General features: G+C 35.6%; 1 protein-coding gene across 1 annotated transcript; it reads left to right on the top strand.

The window, feature by feature from the left end:
* The first annotated feature begins 633 nt into the window (after positions 1-633).
* On the top strand, positions 634-3,465 carry LOC112184782 (GDSL esterase/lipase 1). The gene is made up of 6 exons (XM_024323023.2): positions 634-947; positions 1,135-1,595; positions 1,688-1,809; positions 2,000-2,224; positions 2,347-2,602; positions 2,774-3,465. Exons 2-6 carry the CDS (start codon positions 1,334-1,336, stop codon positions 3,019-3,021), a joined length of 1,113 nt encoding a protein of 370 aa, XP_024178791.1. The 5' UTR covers positions 634-947; positions 1,135-1,333; the 3' UTR covers positions 3,022-3,465.
* The last annotated feature ends 18,002 nt before the right edge of the window (positions 3,466-21,467 follow it).

Raw genomic sequence — 21,467 nt, forward strand, 5'->3', positions numbered from 1 at the left:
TGCTGACGGAGTGATTAACTTAATTTACATCCAGCTCATTGGTACTTTTAGTCGAAACTAGTAAGTTTGGTTTGTCACATTCTGGGTAGCAAGGACGTAGCTATGGGTGTTTGAATAAGGTAACTTGACTCAGCTAACCTTGGCTTTCATGTTCTACAAAGTTTATTCTCGAACACATACATTGTGGCAAGCAATCCAGATTCTACTCATATGTATATATCTTACTACCATTGAAAGTCATAATTAATATTCGAATTTTCAAGAATAGTTAAATGTATGGCTACTTAAACATCCATTAACAAGTTAATGAAGGATGTAATGTAACAGATGATAACGTTCGACTTTCTTGCTTTGGACTTTTTATTGATAATGGTTGTTTGACAGTTTGACTTTTCAAAAGCTCACATTCTTGATCTCTTTCTGTTGCACACTTGCGCCTGACAACAAAATGCCCAAATAAATAGCAACTGATCGAAACTAAAATTGGTGAAGATCATTACATCTAAAATCGGGAACGCCAGATTGATAACGTTTTTTTTGACTTTCCAAGAGCTCATATGCTTGATTTCTGATCTGTTTCTGAAGAAATTGATTTTCATTGATTTGTGCAATTGCACTCTTTACAAGTATACTGCTACATGGTTACATTTACAGAAAGCATTCAATTGTAACTACAACAATATCAAGCTGCTCAATCCTAGCCTTGTAACTGATGCTAAACTCTAGCCATAACAGATCCTTGACAATAGCAATATCAAGCTGGAGATAAATCAATTAATGGCGGAGACTTGGTTGTTGTAACTGAAGCTTGATTGGAGGAAGAATCTGTGGTTCTAACACCCCCCTCAAACTTGAGGGTCCTGGACATGGGGGTGGTGGAAGAGGATGAAGTAGCCATGGATGACAAGAAAGAAGACACAAAAGGAAGAGGAGGAAAGGACATACAGGTTAGGATCCGAGATCTAGTCTGATACCATGAAGAAATTGATTTTCATTGATTTGTGCAATTGCACTTTTTACAATATATAGCAGTATACATGGTTACATTTACAGAAAGCATTCAACTTTAACTACAACAATATCAAGCTGCTCAATCCTAGCCTTGTAACTGATGCTAAACTCTAGCCATAACAGATCCTTGACAACAGCAATATCAAGCTGGAGATAAATCAATTAATGGCGGAGACTTGGTTGTTGTAACTGAAGCTTGATTGGAGGAAGAATCTGTGGTTCTAAACAGTTTCAGTGGCACACTTGCACCTGCCCCGAATGCACGCCTTTATAAATAGCAGCTGAAACCACAATTGGTGAAGATCATTTAATTGCATCTAAAATGACAAACACCAGCTTTCAGAACTTTATCTTTCGTTTCTGTACAAGCCTTCTCATAATCACAACCCTAAGCCATAGCGGGCGTGGGTTGTCATCGGAGGAACATGCACCCCTTTTCATCTTCGGGGATTCAATATATGATGCTGGAAACAATAACTATATAAACACTAGTTATCGGGCAAATTTCCGGCCATATGGTGAAACCTTTTTTAAGAACCCAACAGGAAGATTTTCAGACGGTCGTCTAATTTCAGATTTTATAGGTAACATACATATACTTTACAATTATATATAGGAGTGCAGAGATACAATTGTAGAGTGAAAATAGCTTTGCTCTAATATTTTACTGTTACAGCTGAGTACGCAAAACTACCTATTATTCCACCGTATCTACAACCCGGCAATCAGCAATTTACATATGGTGCAAATTTTGCATCTGCAGGAGCTGGTGCTCTGGTTGAAACTTTCCACGGTTTGGTATGTACATGACTTGTGATTTTACACCTATTGATGTCGTTCTCCAATTAACTAGTTCTATAATCATGTAAATGACCTTAATTAATTGCCATTCAAAAAGCCATGGCTGTATGAGGCTATATAAAAATCTTAAAGACTTGTCTATGCTTGAATAAAAAAATGTTTATTTGGTCTCTGGACCTTGTTTCAGGTGATAGACCTTAATTCTCAACTTTCAAATTTTGAGCGAGTTCATGAGTCATTGAGGAAGAATTTAGGGGATGAAGAAGCCAACACTTTGATATCAAGAGCTGTTTACTTATTTAGTGTGGGAGGCAACGATTACTCATACATATTCGGGACAAACTCCAGCATCCAGCATCCTCACAGGGAATTTGTAGGAACTGTTCTAGGCAACATAACTGCAGCGATAAAAGTAAGCTTTTAGTACTCCAACAAAAAAAAAAACTCAATTTCTCATTTTATACATATGGTACATACTTGCTATTGATAATTGATAATAAATTAATAATAGAGTGAATAATTTCAATGTACCAGGAAGTATACAACAAAGGAGGAAGAAAATTTGGGTTTCTTAACCTTGATCCTCTTGGTTGTATACCATACTCAAGAGCACTTGAGAGGAAACAAAAAGATGGATGCTTTGAAGAGATTACACCGTATGTAGAACTCCACAATGAAGAACTTCCCAAACTCCTTCAAAAGCTGGAGACTGAACTCAAGGGATTTAGATACTCGCTTTCCAACTATAATGAGTTTCTGAGTGATAGGATAAATAACCCTTCTAAACATGGTAAATTTTCATTTTCTTGGTTGTGTGTGTGTTTCAAATTGTTATATGCATATTATTGTCCTTTTACAGTTAATGGGGTCTAGTGCTATCTAATTGCCATCATATTATAGCTCTTGTTTGAGGAGGTTAACTCATTTATTTGTTTGTTTTTTGTTTTTCCGGCAAATTAAGGTTTTAAGGAGGGGAAGGTGGCATGTTGTGGAAGTGGTCCGTATAGAGGAACTTTCAGCTGCGGAGGCCAAAGAGGTACTAAAGAGTATGATTTATGCCCGAATGCAAGTGAATATGTCTTCTTTGACTCTGGTCATCCAACAGAAGGGGTCAATCAGCAATTTGCTACGCTATTTTGGAGTGGAACTCCCAACTTCACGGCTCCTTACAATCTCAAAGCACTATTTGAAAGCCCAATCGGTTTTTAGCCCTAAGCCCATTTATATGTTTTTTAGTTTGTCTAAATTACAATAATTCTTTGTATTAGGAAACTAAGCACCGAGAAATTCTTAGGTGGGGGTTTCCCCACCACGTGGCTTTAGGGCCACCCAATCAGAACAAAGAAATTTTTTTCTCTTTTCTGAAACTGCCCCTGCTCCCTCAATGTACAATACCGAAAAGACCCCCCTGCTAGGCAGTGATTGGTCTGCCCTATTGCCACGTGGTGCAAGTGCCCCACGCAAGTCTTTCTCGATGTGCATCTATGTCTCTTTAGCGTCTCTGGAGTAATACCGAAGGAGGATATCCGCTATCTCTACGTATTTGAATGTACAATGAGTAGGATTATGTACGAACCACTTGTGGGTACTACTACTAGCTTATTGTCTGTCTATAAATGACAGCGGAAGAGTATGTAACGGTTTATTCTGGCTTGTGATGAATATATTCCTGATTTGGGTTTGATTCAAAAACAAAAAAAAAAACACTACTTGAAAGAAATTAACCATATATATATATAGCTTATTATGTAGTTACTAGATAGAGTTTATGTGTGTGTCTGTGTGTGTGTATCTATACTATTATTAAGAGAAGAGACTTTGTTAACCAAAATAAAAAATGTTGACATATTTAACCCTGAAAAATTAAAAAACTTTGAAAATAAATTAAATCACAAGGGTAAATATGACAATTACAAAATGAATTTTTATTAAAAAAATAAATTTTCCCATCTCCACTTTTCTCTCCCACTAATTTCTCTCTACAATAACTGTATTTTTTTTTTTAAAAAAATTTCTTTAAAAAAAAATCTATTAGACATGCAGAGCATGTATGAATAATGCTAGTATAACTTAATAAGTTAATATGGGAACTGTATTGGCAATGTAAACTCTCTGTTACGGTATATTATATTATAATCCAATACCTATATAGTGTCCTAGCGCTAGGCCTTTCCATCTTTGTTTGGAATGGATATTGAGATCGATCATCTACGAAGTGTTATAAGGATATTGAGAAGTTTTAATCAAATTCCATGTCATTTTCATATATCAATAGTGGATGCGCCCACAATTGAATAACATTAATAGCTAAACTAGTTTTGATCAATCGATCATCACACTTTTTGATGTTAATTTTCTTCACATGCGAATTCGATGACAAATCATTTAGTACTCCCCACATATATGTTTTAGGATAATCTGAAATAGTCAAAAATTTCAAAGAACTTTGAGATCAGCCGGGGTAAATGGCTAAATGCTAAACCACCTTGAAAACTCACGGCGTGGTTGTCAGTAGTTGAGATTTAATTAAGTGTTAAGGACAAAAAAAATATTGTAAGAATAACATTTTTGGTTGAACTTATTGCAAAGGTCGTATTGGATGAATTTAGCATGAGTAGATTGCTATTTTCTGCAACTCAACCACTAACCACTGGCTTTCTCCTCATCGATCTGATAGTATTCAGTTTTTAGATACCACTGGAAAATTAAGTCTATTACAACTTATTTCTACAAGGTTCTATCTAAACACTACGGGGAAAGTTGCAATCTAGTAAATTACGTACTAGCCAATTTGGAAAGGAAAATTCTACAGTACTGGGGGGTATCATACTGTGTGTTTTGTGAATATTTGTGACAATTGGATCAGTAATATATCTAATGGTCATGGATATTCAACAAATAGTTGACCTATTCAGCAGGTAACCTGTTAAAAAAAAAAAAAAAACCACGAACGTACGCTTCAGTTCTCTCTCTAAATCTCAGTCTCACCCTCACAGCCTCACTTCACCGTCGGTCTCAGTTCGTCACCGTGCCTCCGGCGTAGGGCCTTCTTGCGTGGGGCCCCTCCGCCTCACTGTGCCACCACGACTCTCTCTCTCTCTCTCTGCGCAACTCTGCCTCGATCTCCCTTTGCTCCACTGTGCCCCTCCACTCCACTGCTCCTCCAGCCCACGGGTTCTCCACGTAAGTTCTTGTTTTTTTACTTCTTCCAACGTTCTTGTTTTGATAAATTGAGAATCTGGAATCATGGGAATTATTGAACTGAGGTTGAATTGGAAAATCGAAATTTGAAATTTTGAATTGGTATTGTTCAATTTATTTATGTCTTATTGATATCAACTGGGAATTTGGTAAAGGTGTAATGCTGCAAACTTGGAAATTTGGTGAAGCTGGAATTCTGGATATTTGGGCTTTTTTGTTTCTGTTGTTGGCTTGTTGCTATAATGTTATGTGTGGAAATTATTGATGTTCTGTTAGATTTTTCAATTGGTACTTTGTTAGATTGAGACTTTGAGGTCAGATTGTTCTCGTAAGAACTTAAGGTCAGATTGTTCTGTTAAGGTCAGATTGTTCTAAAATGGAGTTAAGGTCAGATATATTGTTGACATTATTGATCATTTGATTGTATATATGACTATTTGACTATTTGTAAATGATGTTCCAATTACAACTACGATGTCTGGGGCAAACTTACAGCTATGATCCTTGCTTATCAGTTTTATTATAGCTTGGATCTAACTTGGATTCCTGGACTCTTGAGTTCACTCTACTATATGTATTTACTCCATTTTGGGTTTACAACGTTATGACTTCACGAAAATGGTTTGACAAAGGCTCTTGGCTTCTGTTTTTGTCACTGGTGCTGCTTCTAGACCCTTTGAAAGCTTGATATAGCCAAGAAGACCAATAATTAGGATTTATACAAAAGCTGCATGTTGCAACGTACTTTTAAGCAGCAATGGTTACATATGTGGACATCTATGCTTATTTGTTTTTGATAATGAATGTCATTATGCTTACTCTTGGGTAAGGCATCAACAATGTTTTTGTATCATTCATTCAGCTTTGGCTATTAGTTTTTTGAGTTTGAGTGACGGTTGAATGAAATATCAAATGAAGTTTTAGAAAAAAAAAATTATCATGAGTTGCCGACACTGTGTTTTGGGGTATAAGAAGAAGTGGGTCTTGCTTTGGAAGTGTTGTAAAGAAAGTGAAGGTTGGACTTGGTCTTTGCTTTACTCAGTGACAGAGGATTAGTTTTGAATGTGTCTAGAGGATTTGGGCTTGTCTTGGTGAAGAATTGGTGTTAATAGGTATGCTCATTTTGACAAAACCCTCCTTATATGATTCCTTTATTTATCATCAGATATTTGCTTTTACTTTTAGAAAGAGAGATACACTCTATTTTTGTTTTAGAGAGTGAAGGGTTGGTTTCTTCTGTTTCTTTTAGAACAGAGTTTTGGAGAAAAGTGAGATTCATCTCTGTTTATGCTTTATTTTTTACTTGGATTTGTTTTTTTTTTGCATTGATTTTGGAGTTTTATTTATTCATTTGAGATTTTGATTTAATTTGCTGATATTTTGTTTTTGTTATGAATTTCAATTTGCTAGTGGTTATATTCATTTTCATGTTATATGTTTCAGATGTCAAGTCAGGATGCATCAGATGAACCTCAACCTGAGATTTCAGACACTAATTTGCAAGAGTATAGTTTGAAAACTGAAAGTGACATCAATAAGTTGGAATATAATGGTATTAGATATGATAAGTTGGCTCCAGAAGACATTATAGGCTTGAAGTTTGTAACTGTTGAGGAAGCAGAGACTTTTACTATGCTTATGCGAAAGCAATGGGTTTTGATGTTAGAAAGGATGACAAGAGAACAAGTACAAGGACTGGGAGAGTCACTATCCGCAAATGAGTTTGTTCTGCAGAGGGGGGGAGACGAGAGAAATATATGGCGACAATAACAATATCAGTATGCCAGAGAAATTGACAAGGTGTCACTGTCCATGTTTGTTCAAGGTAAGGTACTTCAAGGAGAAGAACTCATATGTCGTAGTTGATTTCAAAACAGATCATTCACATGATCTTGCACAGCCACATGAGTCTCATTTTCTCAGGTCACATCGGTCTGTCCTAGATTCTCATTTAGCTTTAGCCACATCTATGCGGATAGTATCCATTAAGACTTGTTATGCAATCAATTCATGGCTGACATATCTGTAGAGTTTGCGAATGTTGGTTTCTGATAGGAGCATTTTAATGCGACGTTTTAACTGCATTTCCCTACATTTTCTGCGTTATTTCCTTAATAAAACTCTGTTTAGGAAAGTTTCCATTCTTCGATTGGAAAAGTTCCTATTTGTAGAAAGTTTCCATTTTTGTAGTTTCTATTTTTCATTTTTGGAAAGTTTCCATTTTCAGTTTAGGAAAGTTGCCATTTTTCATTTTAGGAAAGTTTCTATTTTTCTTACTAGTTTCTATTTTCAGGATCTCAGAGCTAAAAAGTGGAAATGAACTCACAAATGGAAAGAGGAGCTCGCCAATGTTGGAAGGAGACAAAATGAGATACAAAGGGCTGCATAAATAAGCTGAAAAGAAGAAATGAAGTTTTCCTGGTTCAACCAGGAAATCCTGTTTCAACCAGGAAACCTTGTCCAGAAGAGGAAACCCTGCCAAAACAAGACTCTTGAGTCAACCAAGAAAGGAAAGCAGAAAAATGAAGTGTCATGGCATTGAAAGAAGCTTCTTGAAGACATTAGAAGATGACATGGCTTGAAGGTGACGCACAAAGGCCCAAGAACTCTCAAGAGGTTATGGATTTCGGCAAATGGATAAATGCCCATGGAAATTAGGGTTTGTGACACATGAGAGATATTTTTGGAGAATATATATGTGTTTGCCGTAAAATACAAAGAGGAAAAGGAGGAGGCAACATGAAAATCTGAAAATATAATTGAAGATTTTGATTGGAGTAATTCAAGGGAGATTTTTAAGGGCAAAGAGATATTCTTGGAAGATTTAAATGTGATTTTTGGCCGAAAATGGTGAAGCAAATCAGCATTTATTTATGGAATTTCGGCAATTACTTTCCCAAGGATATTTGTGGCCGAAATTGGTGAAGCAAATCAGAATTTATTTATGGAATTTCGGCAATTACTCTCTCCTAAGATATTCTTGGCCGAAATTAATGAAGAAAATCAGAAAATCCTTATATAATTTCGGCAAGGATATATATTAAAGGAATTTAGGGAATTAATTTGGAGAGTTTTGATTGGTTAGATGACACACCAAGGCTTACTTGGCATTCTACGATTGGTTGGACCACATCACAAGGCTTACTTGGCATCATACCATTGGTTGAAGTGATGTGGAAATTTCTGATTGCTTGGAGAACCCTAGCCGTGCCCCTATATATTCTCCCCTTTTCTCAACGTCAAGGAGTCCCCTCCCATACAATTTACACTTTAGAAAAAATCAGAAAAGTTCCTTAGCATAGCCGTGAGCATCTCCATCCTCTAGTCATCTCCACGAGTTCAAGCAAGGCCAAAGGAAGAAGAAGAGCAGCCGTGAGCATCACCATCCATATCCATCCTTGAAGCTTGCTTTCGAGATTCAAGAGACCACCACATCAATCGTTCATCACCATCTCCATCTCACGGTGAATCCGATTCTCCTTTGTAACCTTTGCTTTGAATTTCGTTGGTTATGAACTAGTTGACATATGTGTTTGAACAATTGTTAAATTCTGGAATTTTTATGATTAATTGAGAATTTTCAGATTCATATTATTGTTATTCGAGAGTTGCTTATGTGGGTTTGTTTAATTAAATTTGCGTTATAGATAACTTTTGTATTTTAATCTTATGTGGTTGCAAACACTTAGGCTATGTTTGTTAAGCAGGATTGGATGGGACTGGACAGGCTTATTTGTTATAACAGGAGTTATCCCATGTTTGGCAACAACAGGGATTCAATTAAATGAGACTATGCAGTCCCCAATACGCTCCCAACACCTTCTTACACAGCGACCCCAAAATTCACGGGACTGTGGAAGCAAGTCTTCAACAGCGCTAAAATCTCATTCTTAGTCGCTCTTGGCTTAAGCCTCATCGTTCTCACTCACTTGTTTCTTTCATCCCAGTCTCATTCGGCTGCTCTTTTTCAGGCTCAATTTCTCATGCTCTATCTCTTGTGTTGATTATCTTTCACTCTCCCCTTCCAACCCCCTCTACCTTTTTCTTTCTCTGTCAACTGTAATTTGTTTTATAAAAGACTATGGAGTGATTACCTCTTGTAATTTGTTTATGATTGTGATATTTTACTGATTGATTAAGGATTTGGTGTCTGGGTAGCTTGATCTATGATCAATTTCATGACTGGGTTTATTGATTTTGATGTTGATTTCATGGACAGAGTTATTTGTGTCATCTCTCCTGGTTTACAATATTGCATAGTCTGTCGCAGCCGGCAGTGGAAGAAATAGGGGACTTGTGGAGGCAGAATCTGATAAGTATGTCCACGCCGGTGCCGCTTTTGTAAGATGATCTATTTCTTCTTTCCTGAAAGAAATGGTATCAAATACACGCGTCTCCAGTGATGTTTATGGGTTGTAATTTGTAAAATATCAATTACTGATTGTTTATGGGTTGTAATTTGTATCACTGTGGAATACAAATTTACGGATTCTTGAAATTTATAATTAGCAGCTAACTTCAATGTTATAGCAGCCTTATTACATCTCTACTCTCTTCATCAAACAACAATAATAATCCAATTAAGATGGCCACTGCCCAGAATTGAACAAATTATACTATATGGTAATTTAAGACCAAGTGCACAACAATTATTCAACATGATATTTTACTCGGATGCTGTTGCTGTTGCTGAAGCATAGGAAATTTGAAACCCATTGCTGATGCTGTTTTCCTATCAGATTTGTAATTGAGGATCCATTTTTGTTTTTTGTTTTTGGAGTCCTTTAACTGGTTGTTTATGTAATTGACTCTCCAAGCACATAATAAAATGGGTCTTTACAAGATAATATTCTTAGAAATATTATCTTTTATTAATAGATAACTTTTTGCTCAAAAGTAAAAATATTGTGGTATCCAAAATTAATTTAGTCCAATATGCCATCAAACATAGGATATCACTATTGTGATTATTCTGCTCTTTAGTCCTACGCTTACCAAACATGGGTCAGGTATTAGTATAACATAAGCCAGGCTAGTGGAGTCCTGGACTGTTATAGAAATTAAGGTGGGGGATAATAGTCCTGTGAAACAAACATAGCCTTAGGGTTTTGATATAATTTGTGCTAGGTTTAAGAACATGAAATCGACTTTTCGTTTTGTGTAAACTTGAATCAAAGTAGTAAAGGTTTTGTACAAAGATCGAATTTAATTAACGAGGATTGCAATTAGGTGGACTTTTCCATACTAAGTTGTACACTTGAGTTGATAGCCTTTCTCTATGTGTAATGCGTTGAACATGACATGATTGACTAGCTTTCTAGGGTTTGATTGCATATTTGATAGGATTAATCTAGGTGCTTTCGCTTAGGTTAATTAGCATTTAAAAGTAAACTATGGGAAATTGTTTGCTTTCGAACGTTTCACATGATCAACTCCTTTCTCATGACTTAGATGAACAATATTAGGGTTTGAATCAATTTTAATCATAAGTTTCGGTTTTGATCTTTGTTCTCTCATTCCATTCGTATGTTTATGTTTTTGCATTTTAATTGTTTTGTTAACTTAGTTTTATTTTCGAAAAACCAAAAACAAAATCCCCCCTTTTCGTGTAAAATGTTTATAGTTGTGAATATCTTTGTGAATATTATACTTTGTTTTAATTTTAATTGTTTAATTGTTTGACAATGACAGGTGTACCCACAATCCCCGGAATAGAACGATCCCTATTTGCTTATACTGCTAACGATATTTTAGGGTTAAATTATGCGTTTGTTTTCAGGCGCATCAGTTTCAAAATGAAAGACTTGAACAATAAATTGGAGTCAACGTGAAATTGTACTTGAAGGGGATGCAAAAGGTACACTTGCCTATCTTGAAGGAAAAACAGCTGAAGATAAGAAATTATTTTCCAAGTACAACATAGATGAGAATAACAAGTTGGCCAACTTATTTTGGAAAGACTTAACTTCATTGCTAGATTATTGTTGCTTTGGGGATATTTTGGTATTTGATAGCACCTACAAGACTAATCACTATGGGAAGCCCTTGGTATTGTTTGTGGGATCAAACAACCATCTATTGACTCCAATTTTTGGTTTTGCATTACTGGTGGATGAAACAGTTGAGACATACACATGAGTTTTGCAGATGTTCTTAGAGTCTATGGAGGGCAAAAAACCTCTGGGCATTTTGACCGACGGTGATGAAGCAATGAGAAAGGCTATTGAACTAGTGGTTCCCGGTTGTCCACATCGTTTATGTACATGGAATACTCTATGCCAATACTTAATTCTGTTGCAAACCCTGTACCAAACTATATTTCAATGAAAAGCAGGGATTGGCAAATGTACTCAGGAAATGCAATATGAAGGTTTTAGATCAGCAGAGACTACGACATGTTCAGGTCTAGCATGAAGACTTGATACACTTTGTTTAGAGTCTTGCAAATCATCTGGAATTGTAGGGCTGCAGCATGAGCAAAGCAAAGTGCATAAATAAGATGCAAACTGATATCTCCTTGTAAATTGAAAATTCTCTTCCCTAGTCTCTACTGACTTTAAATTTGACACAAGTTAATCAAGGAGAATAACTGAGACTTTCATAGGCCTATAAAAGCATATTCCATTAACATCAAACACACTATGAAGCTAACAACAGAGATCCTAGAGGACGTAATGAGAATTGAGCAAACTACTTCAGGTTAATTCAACAGCGACCAATACTTACGTTTTCACTTTCCTAACTGCCTCTACAAGTAAACAAGAGACGATAAATGTCACAGAGAAATGATACCAGGAACAAACAAGAGAATCTTTATGAGATTGTCCAATGTTTTGTTTCTTTTCACAATCAACTTTAGGATAAAACCCAAATCGGAACGGTCAACCCTAAATCATGAATGCAAATCTCTGTTTCATTTCGTCATTCCTCCTCACAACTTCATCTAAAATGTTTCTTCCTAAGTTGTGGGCTATAAATTTAGCAGCTTTTGCACCTCCATGCCCATCAAATAAACCAAAAAACGCCTACAAACATGAATATAGAGCATATCAAATTCCAATTCTCCAGCCACTCATTTCAGCTACAATAAGCAAGGCCTAATCTCAAACACGTACTATTTATTCTATAATAATTTCACTATGTATGTATCTAAACTCCCTAATATGTTAGACCTAAACTCATTCATCAGGGAACTTTGAAATTCAAGCTTTCATTTTCCCAAATTACACCTCAATTTTACCAAGAGTTTTCAAATTTCCATAATTAAGCTACTGAAAAACTTAATTATTGATAGAAACAGTAAGAAAAAATGGAAAATTTTTACCTATTTGGGATCACCTTGAAGATTAAGAGTGGCTGAATACTGATCCTCCAAAGCCTCTCTCCTCCCTTTCTTACAATCACTACTAGAAATTTCCCCAAAGCACACTGCTTTGAATTAGTCCCTATTGGGACAAAGCACACTGATAACAGTGGCTAATGCCATCAGCCACTAATTCCCTATCAGTCCCCTCTATAGCAGGTGCTATTGGGGCAATCCACACTAATAAAACATCAGTGGCATCCCAAAACCCAATGCAGCAATACAGCTTTTTCTTTCCCACTGTTACAGAATCAGTGTGTTTTTTCAATGCCACCAACATCAGTGGCAAAATTGGGAGTATAGATAAAAAAAAAATAACAATTTGGTCTAGCCACAACCACGTATTTATAGAATGTATTGTGCAATTCTCCCACAATTTCAAATATAATACAACATCAAAAAACCTAAATCTCTGCATGTTCCTCTCCATGCTGCATCAGCCTCCTCCGGCAACTTTTCTATGCTATTTGATTCCAACTCCCTTTGTTTCTGTTGACATTTACAATTATCTAAAACTTCAGGTTCATTATAGTCTAATGACATTTTTATCAACTTGTATTATGTGAAAGAAAAATCACCACATACCAAAAAGCAAATATTGTAGCCCAGTCATTATAGTGTATACAAAAGGTCTAGCTATTGAATCAGCAAGCCCTTGTATTCGCACCCCTAAATTCATATACAAATATATCCTAATTTTATGGGGAAAAAAAATACTGTTTCATATTTACATTAGCCCAAGAAATTGTTTAACCCCAAGATATGCTATTTGAAAAAGAGAATGAAAATAATTGTTAATCTAAACAAATTAAAAGATAATAATACCTAGAAGAACATATATGAAATTGAGAAAGAATTTGGCATCAGTGAACACTCCCAAATCCACCAGGCTGAAATTACCCGCAATCTACATGTTCTACTTCCCATAGAGCTCGGTATTGCCTCGCCACAATCTCAATAAAAAAACAAAATCCCTCAATGCAATCACAAGCAGATTAACACAAAAATTCAACCAAACTTTCATAAGCAAAACAATGCCAAATCGAAGGGCTCAAGCTTGGGTTTTTAATTTGATCAAAATCCAAGCAACAAATACATCAATGATTAAATTCTACACATTCAAGAAATAAACTTAAAACAAAAAAAACAAAAAAAATCAAATTAAGGGATCTTAGAATAAAAACATGAACTTGACCTACCTTGACAGTCCAGTTCTTATCAACTAGGGGATTTGAAGACTTCAGATCTCGATGAATAATAAGGGGGTTGAAATGATGAAGATAATTCATGCCTTGTACCTGTGGAAGGATTACAAATAATACATTAAATGGGAAATCAATTTTTTTTCTTTTCTTAAAGCACAAATTAAAAAAATACATAACTGAGACTACTCAATACAAGATGAACACAAATTGATGCATCCAAGAATCTAGACTGATATAAACTGAGCTTGCAACAATACATTAAAAAACGAGAACACTGGTATAAAATGAACACTGTAACCATATTTTTTCTTTCTTTTGTTCAAGGATGTCGAAAAATCAATACTCACTATATCCAAAGCCATTTGAACACGTCGTCTCCAGTAAGAAAAATTGAGATGAGAGGCATCTGTCAGCCCAAGAAGTGCTTTATACAAGACAGTATGAAAAACTATATATTAATATCTTTGTCAATATTATAAATATAACTACATATTGGTAACAAAGAATAAAGATTTTTCATATGTCTTTCAAGTACGTAGAAGCTAATAATGCGCAAGTAGGAAGCTCACTTCTTGTCTAAAAGAGAGAAGCACATCATCTGGATATTCTTGCTTGAAGAATACCTTAACAGCAACATCCTGTAATTAGCAAAAACAATGCTCAAGTTACTCAACAATACATTAACATTATATATCATCATTATACTTTAGCTGACTATTAGGAGAAAACAGATCAAGATTCACCAGCACTGTTCAACTTGTTCATAAGTTTATATGAATAAGAAGGGTTGTTCAGTTCATAGTTTATTTGAATAACATGTTTGACATTTCATCAAGCTATATGCTTTATTTAGCATGAAAACACTACATTCATGTATACCGTGACAGTTTAGAAGCATTCTTTTCTGGATAATTGAGATTTGAACTGTACTTTTTGTCTGCAATGACTAATTGGAAACATCATGCACTGGAAAAAGGGTCATAGCACAATAGCACATCCACTTAAATTTGAAGTAAACTGGAGAAAGAACTACAAGATAACATACTGATCCATCCCACAGACCATGGTATACAGTTAAACTTTGTTTTGTATTGGTAACAAACATCAAGATCATTACCTTGCCCAATCCGCTCTCCAATTCTCATGTCTCCCCATAAGACTTCATAATCCAAGAAATCAATATGTATCCTCCTTATTCGCAGAACTATTGGTACTTCCAGAGTCGCTACCACTGCTTGTGCTGTTAACCTGGGTACTCCTCCCTAATCTTGGAAATCAGAAGCCTTCCTATTCTAGATCCAGTACCACAACCCAAAGAATGACACACCTGGAACCCCTCAACAGACAACCAAACCCTTAAATCATCAGTCTGTATTCACCAAAACTCTCGAGTAATACCAAATCCATATAATACAACTCGATTTACATATAAACTAAGAAGAGTTAGAGTTTGGTTACACCGAATTCATACCTTGCAAGCAGTCACAGTTCTCCGCCTCCTTTCACACCAGATCGAGAACCAACTCAATCAAACTCACCCCCCCCCCAACCGGTGTACTGACCTGTTGCCCAGTTGTTTCCAGCACAAGACTGACCAATGACGAAGTTATCGGGACAGAAGATCTGACCGTAGAGTCCAGATCTGATGCTGTCCATGGTTAACTCTTAGAGAGAGAGAGAGAGAGAGAGAGGGAGAGAGAGAGGACTAGATCTGGTTTTATGTTTGAACTCGTCTCGATAGAGATTAAAAAGGAAAGGGGTCTTCTGTCTATTGAGCGTTCGATCAGCTCTTCACTAATCTGACGGCTAGAATAGATCACCACAGCTGATAAAAGGATTAAAAAGCATGCGTGTCAACTCCTCTCAATACATATTTTACAGATCTCTCAATACATATTTTACAGATTTGACCCCATTAACAGTGTCATATGCATTAAACAAATAATATTTTTCATCTACTGTATACTACACACACTGATATCAGTGAGAGGAAAGTAAAAAACTCACTGATGTTTTATATCAGTGTAATACTATTATTTTTGACACTGATAATTTTTAGTGGCTAAAAAAAGGGTGCTATTGGGGAAATTTCTAGTAGTGAATATATGAAGAAGTAACCTTCTCAATCTTCCTCCACCAGCTTTCTCCACACTACTGTAGACGGTGTCCCCGGAGCAGCCCGAAATCCCGTCGATACAATCGGAATGCAAAGCTTCACCAGCCGCTTCCTCTTCAATTGCGTCACCGGAGATAACGATCCTAGAACAGCACCAGATAGCGTGCTCAGAGACTTGGGAATCCATAGCCGAAAGGGCAACGACCCAAATCAGGACCCGAAACAAGCAAATCAGAATTGCCAACCCTAAAACCCAAATCAAAACTCTAACTCTAAATCAAAATCAAAATCAAATCATCATGAAAAATTGGTGAAGTTTGAATCATTGAGATGAGCTCATGTCACAAAAATGGTTCTTATGAAAACCCAGATGCAAACTGATATGAACTTGAAACCCAGAAACAATCTTTGGTGAAGTGACCGAGAGAGTGCATGGATGAGACTATGAGAGAGAGGGAGAGACTTTGAGAGAGTGAGAGAGGCCGAGAGGAGCTGCAAATGATGAAAAATATTGTAAAAAAGGTCCTGTTTGTGGTAATTACGAAGTCTAGGACTAAATTTACTGGTTTATGAACCATTTTACAAAATTGAAGACAAATATGTTGTTCGAGTGGTAATCTTCATATTTTAGACTAAATAGAGCATGTGTCCTAACTCACGTAATAGAGATCTCGATTGTGTAATTGGGTGGTACCTTGTGTAATGTTCGTCATTGGGAAAATAATTATATCTCTGAGAACTGCTTATTAAGGTATACAAGGACAAATGATGAAAAATGTTGTAAAAAATGTCATCTTTGTGGTAATTACAAGGTCTACGGCCACATTTATAGGTTTATGAACCATTTTACAAAATTGAATACGAATGTGTTGTTCGGGCGGTAAATCTTCATATTTCATACTAAATATATAGAGCATGCGTCCTCATTCACTTAATAGAGTTCTCGATTGTGTAATTGGATGGTAACTTGTGTAATGTTCCCCATTGAGAAAATAATTTCATCACTAACAACGATTATTACTAATATAAGGACAAATGATGAAAAATGTTGCAAAAAATGTTTTGTTTGTAGTAATTACAAATTCTAAGACAACATCTACTAGTTTATGAACTATTTTACAAAATTGAATACCAATGTGTTATCCTGGTGGAAAATCTTCATATTTCATACTAAATAGAGCATGCGTTCTCATTCACGTAATAGAGTTCTCAATTGTGTAATTGGGTGGTAACTTGTGTAATGTTTCCCATTGAGAAAATAATTAATCACTAACAACGATTATTACTGCTAATATAAGGACAAATGATGAAAAATGTTGTAAACAATGTTCTGTTTGTCGTAATTACAAGTTCTAATACAACATCTACCAGTTTATGAACCATTTTACAAAAATGACGTCAAATGTGTTGTGTAAGTGATAAATCTTCATATTTCATACTAAATAGAACATGTGTCCTCATTCACATAATAGAGTTCTCGATTGTGTAATTGGATGGTAACTTGTGTAATGTTCCTCATTGAGAAAATAATTACATCACTAACAACGATTATTACTAATATAAGGACAAATGATGAAAAATGTTGTAAACAATTAATGTTCTGTTTGTAGTAATTACAAGTTCTAAGACAACCAGTTTATGAACCATTTTACAAAATTGACAACAAATGTGTTGTCCAAGTGGTAAATCTTCATATTTATACAAAATAGAGCATGTGTTCTCATTCACGTAATATAGTTCTCGATTATGTAATTAGAGTAAACCTTTTGGTAATTACTCCATTTAGGACACTATTACAAATTGATGACAAATGTGTGCTTTAAAAGGTAATTTTAATTTTTTTTAAATTGCCATATGTCAAAATTTGAATGGATAACCTAATGACCAATTTATCAGGTTACCATCGTATTAACTTGTTATATATTTAAAAAAATAAAAATAAAAAGATATGTCATACCGGGGGCACTGTAGCTTGTCTCATTTGGAAATGTAGACTTTACTGATATCATGCACTGACATTAAAACAGAAAGTTCAAACTAATTAATCCAGACCAAAAGAAAAAGGGACTTCAAGATAATGGACAAGATATGAAGATATAATTAAATGGGTAGCTCAAGCAAGTGATGGTGACATGATTCAACTGTATGCACTTATTCGAACAAATGAAGAGACATCAAGTGACATTACTATATCTAATTATATTAAGAAGGTAAATTAAACTTGTTGAAACTGACTAATGGACTATATATCAAGAAGGTGAAGATCTTCCTTTCAGGTAGCTCCAGCAAGTGAATTAACATCTCTTTATATATAATGTTTGATTAAAAGGCTTAATTATAACTTCTTCATTGTTTCACGTGCCTGGGGTGTTTTTGTAGCTTCTTGGCAACAAGTTACAAATATATAATTGAGCGGCCAAGATATTTGGTAATAACAACATGAACCTTCTTCTCAATTTGGGTAGGACAAAGAATGAAGACTTTTAACTTGGATCAATTGTTAAAAAATTGACGTAATGGTTCAATGTCATTTTCGACTTTCAACGCTGCAAGTTGGGAAAGACCTCTATATATGCTCACCTCTCTCGTCGATGTATTCCGTACAGTTCAATTAATAATTTAACGTCTATTGGTTACTACTTACCAGTTACCAGCATCAAGCATGGCTTCATCCTTCACTATTTAGTGCTGCTTTCTCTTGTTTATTTCACTCCTCAATCCTCATCCTATTAATCTTGATCATCTCTCCCACCCCCACCATTGCCCAACAATCTCTCAGGCCACCCAAAATCACACATCGTCGTCCACAATAACAATCTCTCGGTCTCCAAACACGTCGCTTCTACCATGCATACTACGGCTATGGCGGCTCAGGCGCAGGATCAGGCACAACCAATTCAAGATGATCGTTCGCAGGTTGGAAACCTCCAGACTAGCTACTATAGTTCCTAATCCAACTCTGCTCTATCTGATTCTGATCATTCGCATGTTAGAATATGTGGACCTAACATTATCTTAATCACATTGAGATAAAACCAGTTGATTTAATCCTATGTAAATAACAAGGAGTACATGAATATAACTCTAATTCCAGTTATCTACGTGGGTGTATATCTCCTAGTAGAATTAGGGAACTCATTAGTAATCAACCTGAATTACATTAAGTGTTTGTGATAAATTCTAAGTCTCCTATCAAGATAAACATGAAGCAAGTATTGGACTCCTTATGGGATGAGTCCAGCTCAGGTTTATTGATTAATATAAATAGGGAGCAAAGTCCCTGTATTCACCACCAGTTTTGCATATTGTTCAGCCCCATTCTGAAGCTTTTGGTGTTGACATACAGAAGACTTTCTGCTCTAGTTCTGCTACTGCTTTACATTCTCGTTCCAGTTGCTCAAGATGTCTAACCTTGGTCAAGTTGTTTATGCAGGGATCCAGAGGGCCAATGATCCAAGTGGAGTCCTAGTTCCACTAGGAAAGCTATTCTGCAGTTTCTGTGTGGATGTTGTGCAGCTGGTTTAATTGATATTGTATATGTGTTGTATGATATGATCTTGTTTGATGTGTTGGTTGTTGCATCATGTAGATTTAACAAATGGTATCAGAGCTTAGGAACTTCATAAAACACATATCATGCGTTTTTTTGTTTTGGTTCAGAAAATTCATATTGTGAAAACTATTTTCTAAAAATATATATATATTTTCTGTTTAGATTAAAAGCAGGCCTTAAGTGGTTTTAACCCGGCTTTAATACTAATCCAATTTATTAAGCAAGCAAGCCCAAACCCGAGTTCAAAATTAATATATAAATTAAAGAATATTACCGTTGGAACATAACGGTCACTTTTGCTTTAGGGATCGGATTGAGTTAGGGCTCACTGAGATGAATTCTCGGTTATGGGATTCAAGACCCCTCTTTAGAATTGATTGGATCATGTGGAAGGGTTGAAATTTGTTGCTTGTTTTCTTTTGCTTCCGCTATAAAATATTTGTTGCAGCGCTGTAGCAGAGGCCAAGGTATGTTCATTGGGAATCCCAGAACTTGCATTTCAATTTCTGCATATGGAAAGGGTTGTCATATGGATTACTGTTTAGCATATGGAAATGGTTGTCATAATCATATTTGGAATGCTTGATCATGCATGCATATTGAAGGAATTCTGCATATATGGTTGAATGACTTACTGTAATCGTGTGATATGAAGTTTTGGTTTTGAGAACTATATGATTACTATAATGGTATTATATGATGATTTTAATTGAGTATTGTTTGTTTTAAGTATGCTATGGTTTTTAGTTAACAATTAGAAATATGTCTCCCAACATAAAAATCTGCAGTATTGTTATTTTCATGGCATAAATTAATAAGTTCATACAGAAACTGAACATATGGTTATTAATTCTAGTTTTGATATTCTTGAAAGATTGTGTTGGTCATTTTGCACAAAGCAAGTTTTCATTATCACTCTTCAAGGATTTTAAGTTTTAACAAAACTGGCACTTGTGTTTCTGCATTTAAAATTGCACTTATATTTTGTCTTCCAAAGAAGTTGTTCATTGTGTAATTCTGAATACAGAACAACATCATATGTAATAACAACTATCTATTTAGATACCTTGAAGCTTTTCTTATCCAAAGATTTTGACTGGTTCAAGGAATGACTGATTTTTGTTAAATGCAGTATGGTGATTTAGAACTTTAGAATGTTGAGTTTTATGCCACAAAGGTGTTACTTGATGTTATTTCAGTTATGGGGTTTTATGGAAAATTAATCATGTATTTGCTAAAATTTTAAAGCTCATGACTGCTTTTGAATTTTATGTCTTTTGCTTGTGTTATTCAAATACATGATTTTGTTTTAAAGATTAACACACAGATAAAATCTTTTACTGCAGATATCTTATTTTCTTTATTTTTCTGTGTTTTTAGGTCTAAATGTGGTCACTATAGGCCAAATTCAGTTGCTAAATGGATGGAATTATAAGAAGTGGAGAAACCAAGTTGAATTTTATCTGTCTATGCATCAAAATATGGATCTTTGCTTGATTGAGGAACAATCATTAGAGCTAGACACTGAGAGCACAGAAGAAGATAGAAAATACTATAAGGAGTGGTATAGCGCCAATAGGAAAGCCAAAAATGTGATAAGAACCTCTATGTCTGACACAGTTAGGGGTTCGATCATTGAGCCAGAGCTTGCCATGAATTTCCTAGAAGCCATAGGAGACAAATATCAGGAGAGTGACAAAGCTGAGGCTGCTAGGCTATCCAAAAGATTTAATGAGCTGGAGTTTTCAGGAAAAGGAAGTGTAAGGGAGCACATTATGGAGCTTATTGACCTCAACTCGAGGCTGAGGGATTTAGACATGGGAGTTAAAGACTCTCAGGTTGTGCATGTGGCACTTCAGTCATTGCCTAGCACCTACAGTAACCTGAGAACCTCCTACCATGCCCAAGAGTCTAACTGGGACCTGAACAAATTAATTTCTATATGTGTTGTGGAGGAAGAGAGAATCAGAAAAGAAGGCAAACCAACTATTGCAGTAAACCTAGTTGAGAAGCCTAAATGGAAGAAAAGGAACCAACTTAAGTTCAAGAAGACTACCATCACTAAAGTCCCTGGCAAACCTGCAGAACATAAAGCTGAGAAACCTTTTAAGTTTAAGTGCTTTTTTTGCAAGAAAGTAGGGCACATGAAGAGAGATTGCAGTGGTTTCAAGGCTTGGATGATTAAGAAGGGTGAGTCTTTTCCAAATTCTGTCTTTT

This window comes from Rosa chinensis, chromosome 2 (assembly GCF_002994745.2).
Source record: "Rosa chinensis cultivar Old Blush chromosome 2, RchiOBHm-V2, whole genome shotgun sequence".
Lineage (NCBI taxonomy): Eukaryota > Viridiplantae > Streptophyta > Magnoliopsida > Rosales > Rosaceae > Rosa > Rosa chinensis.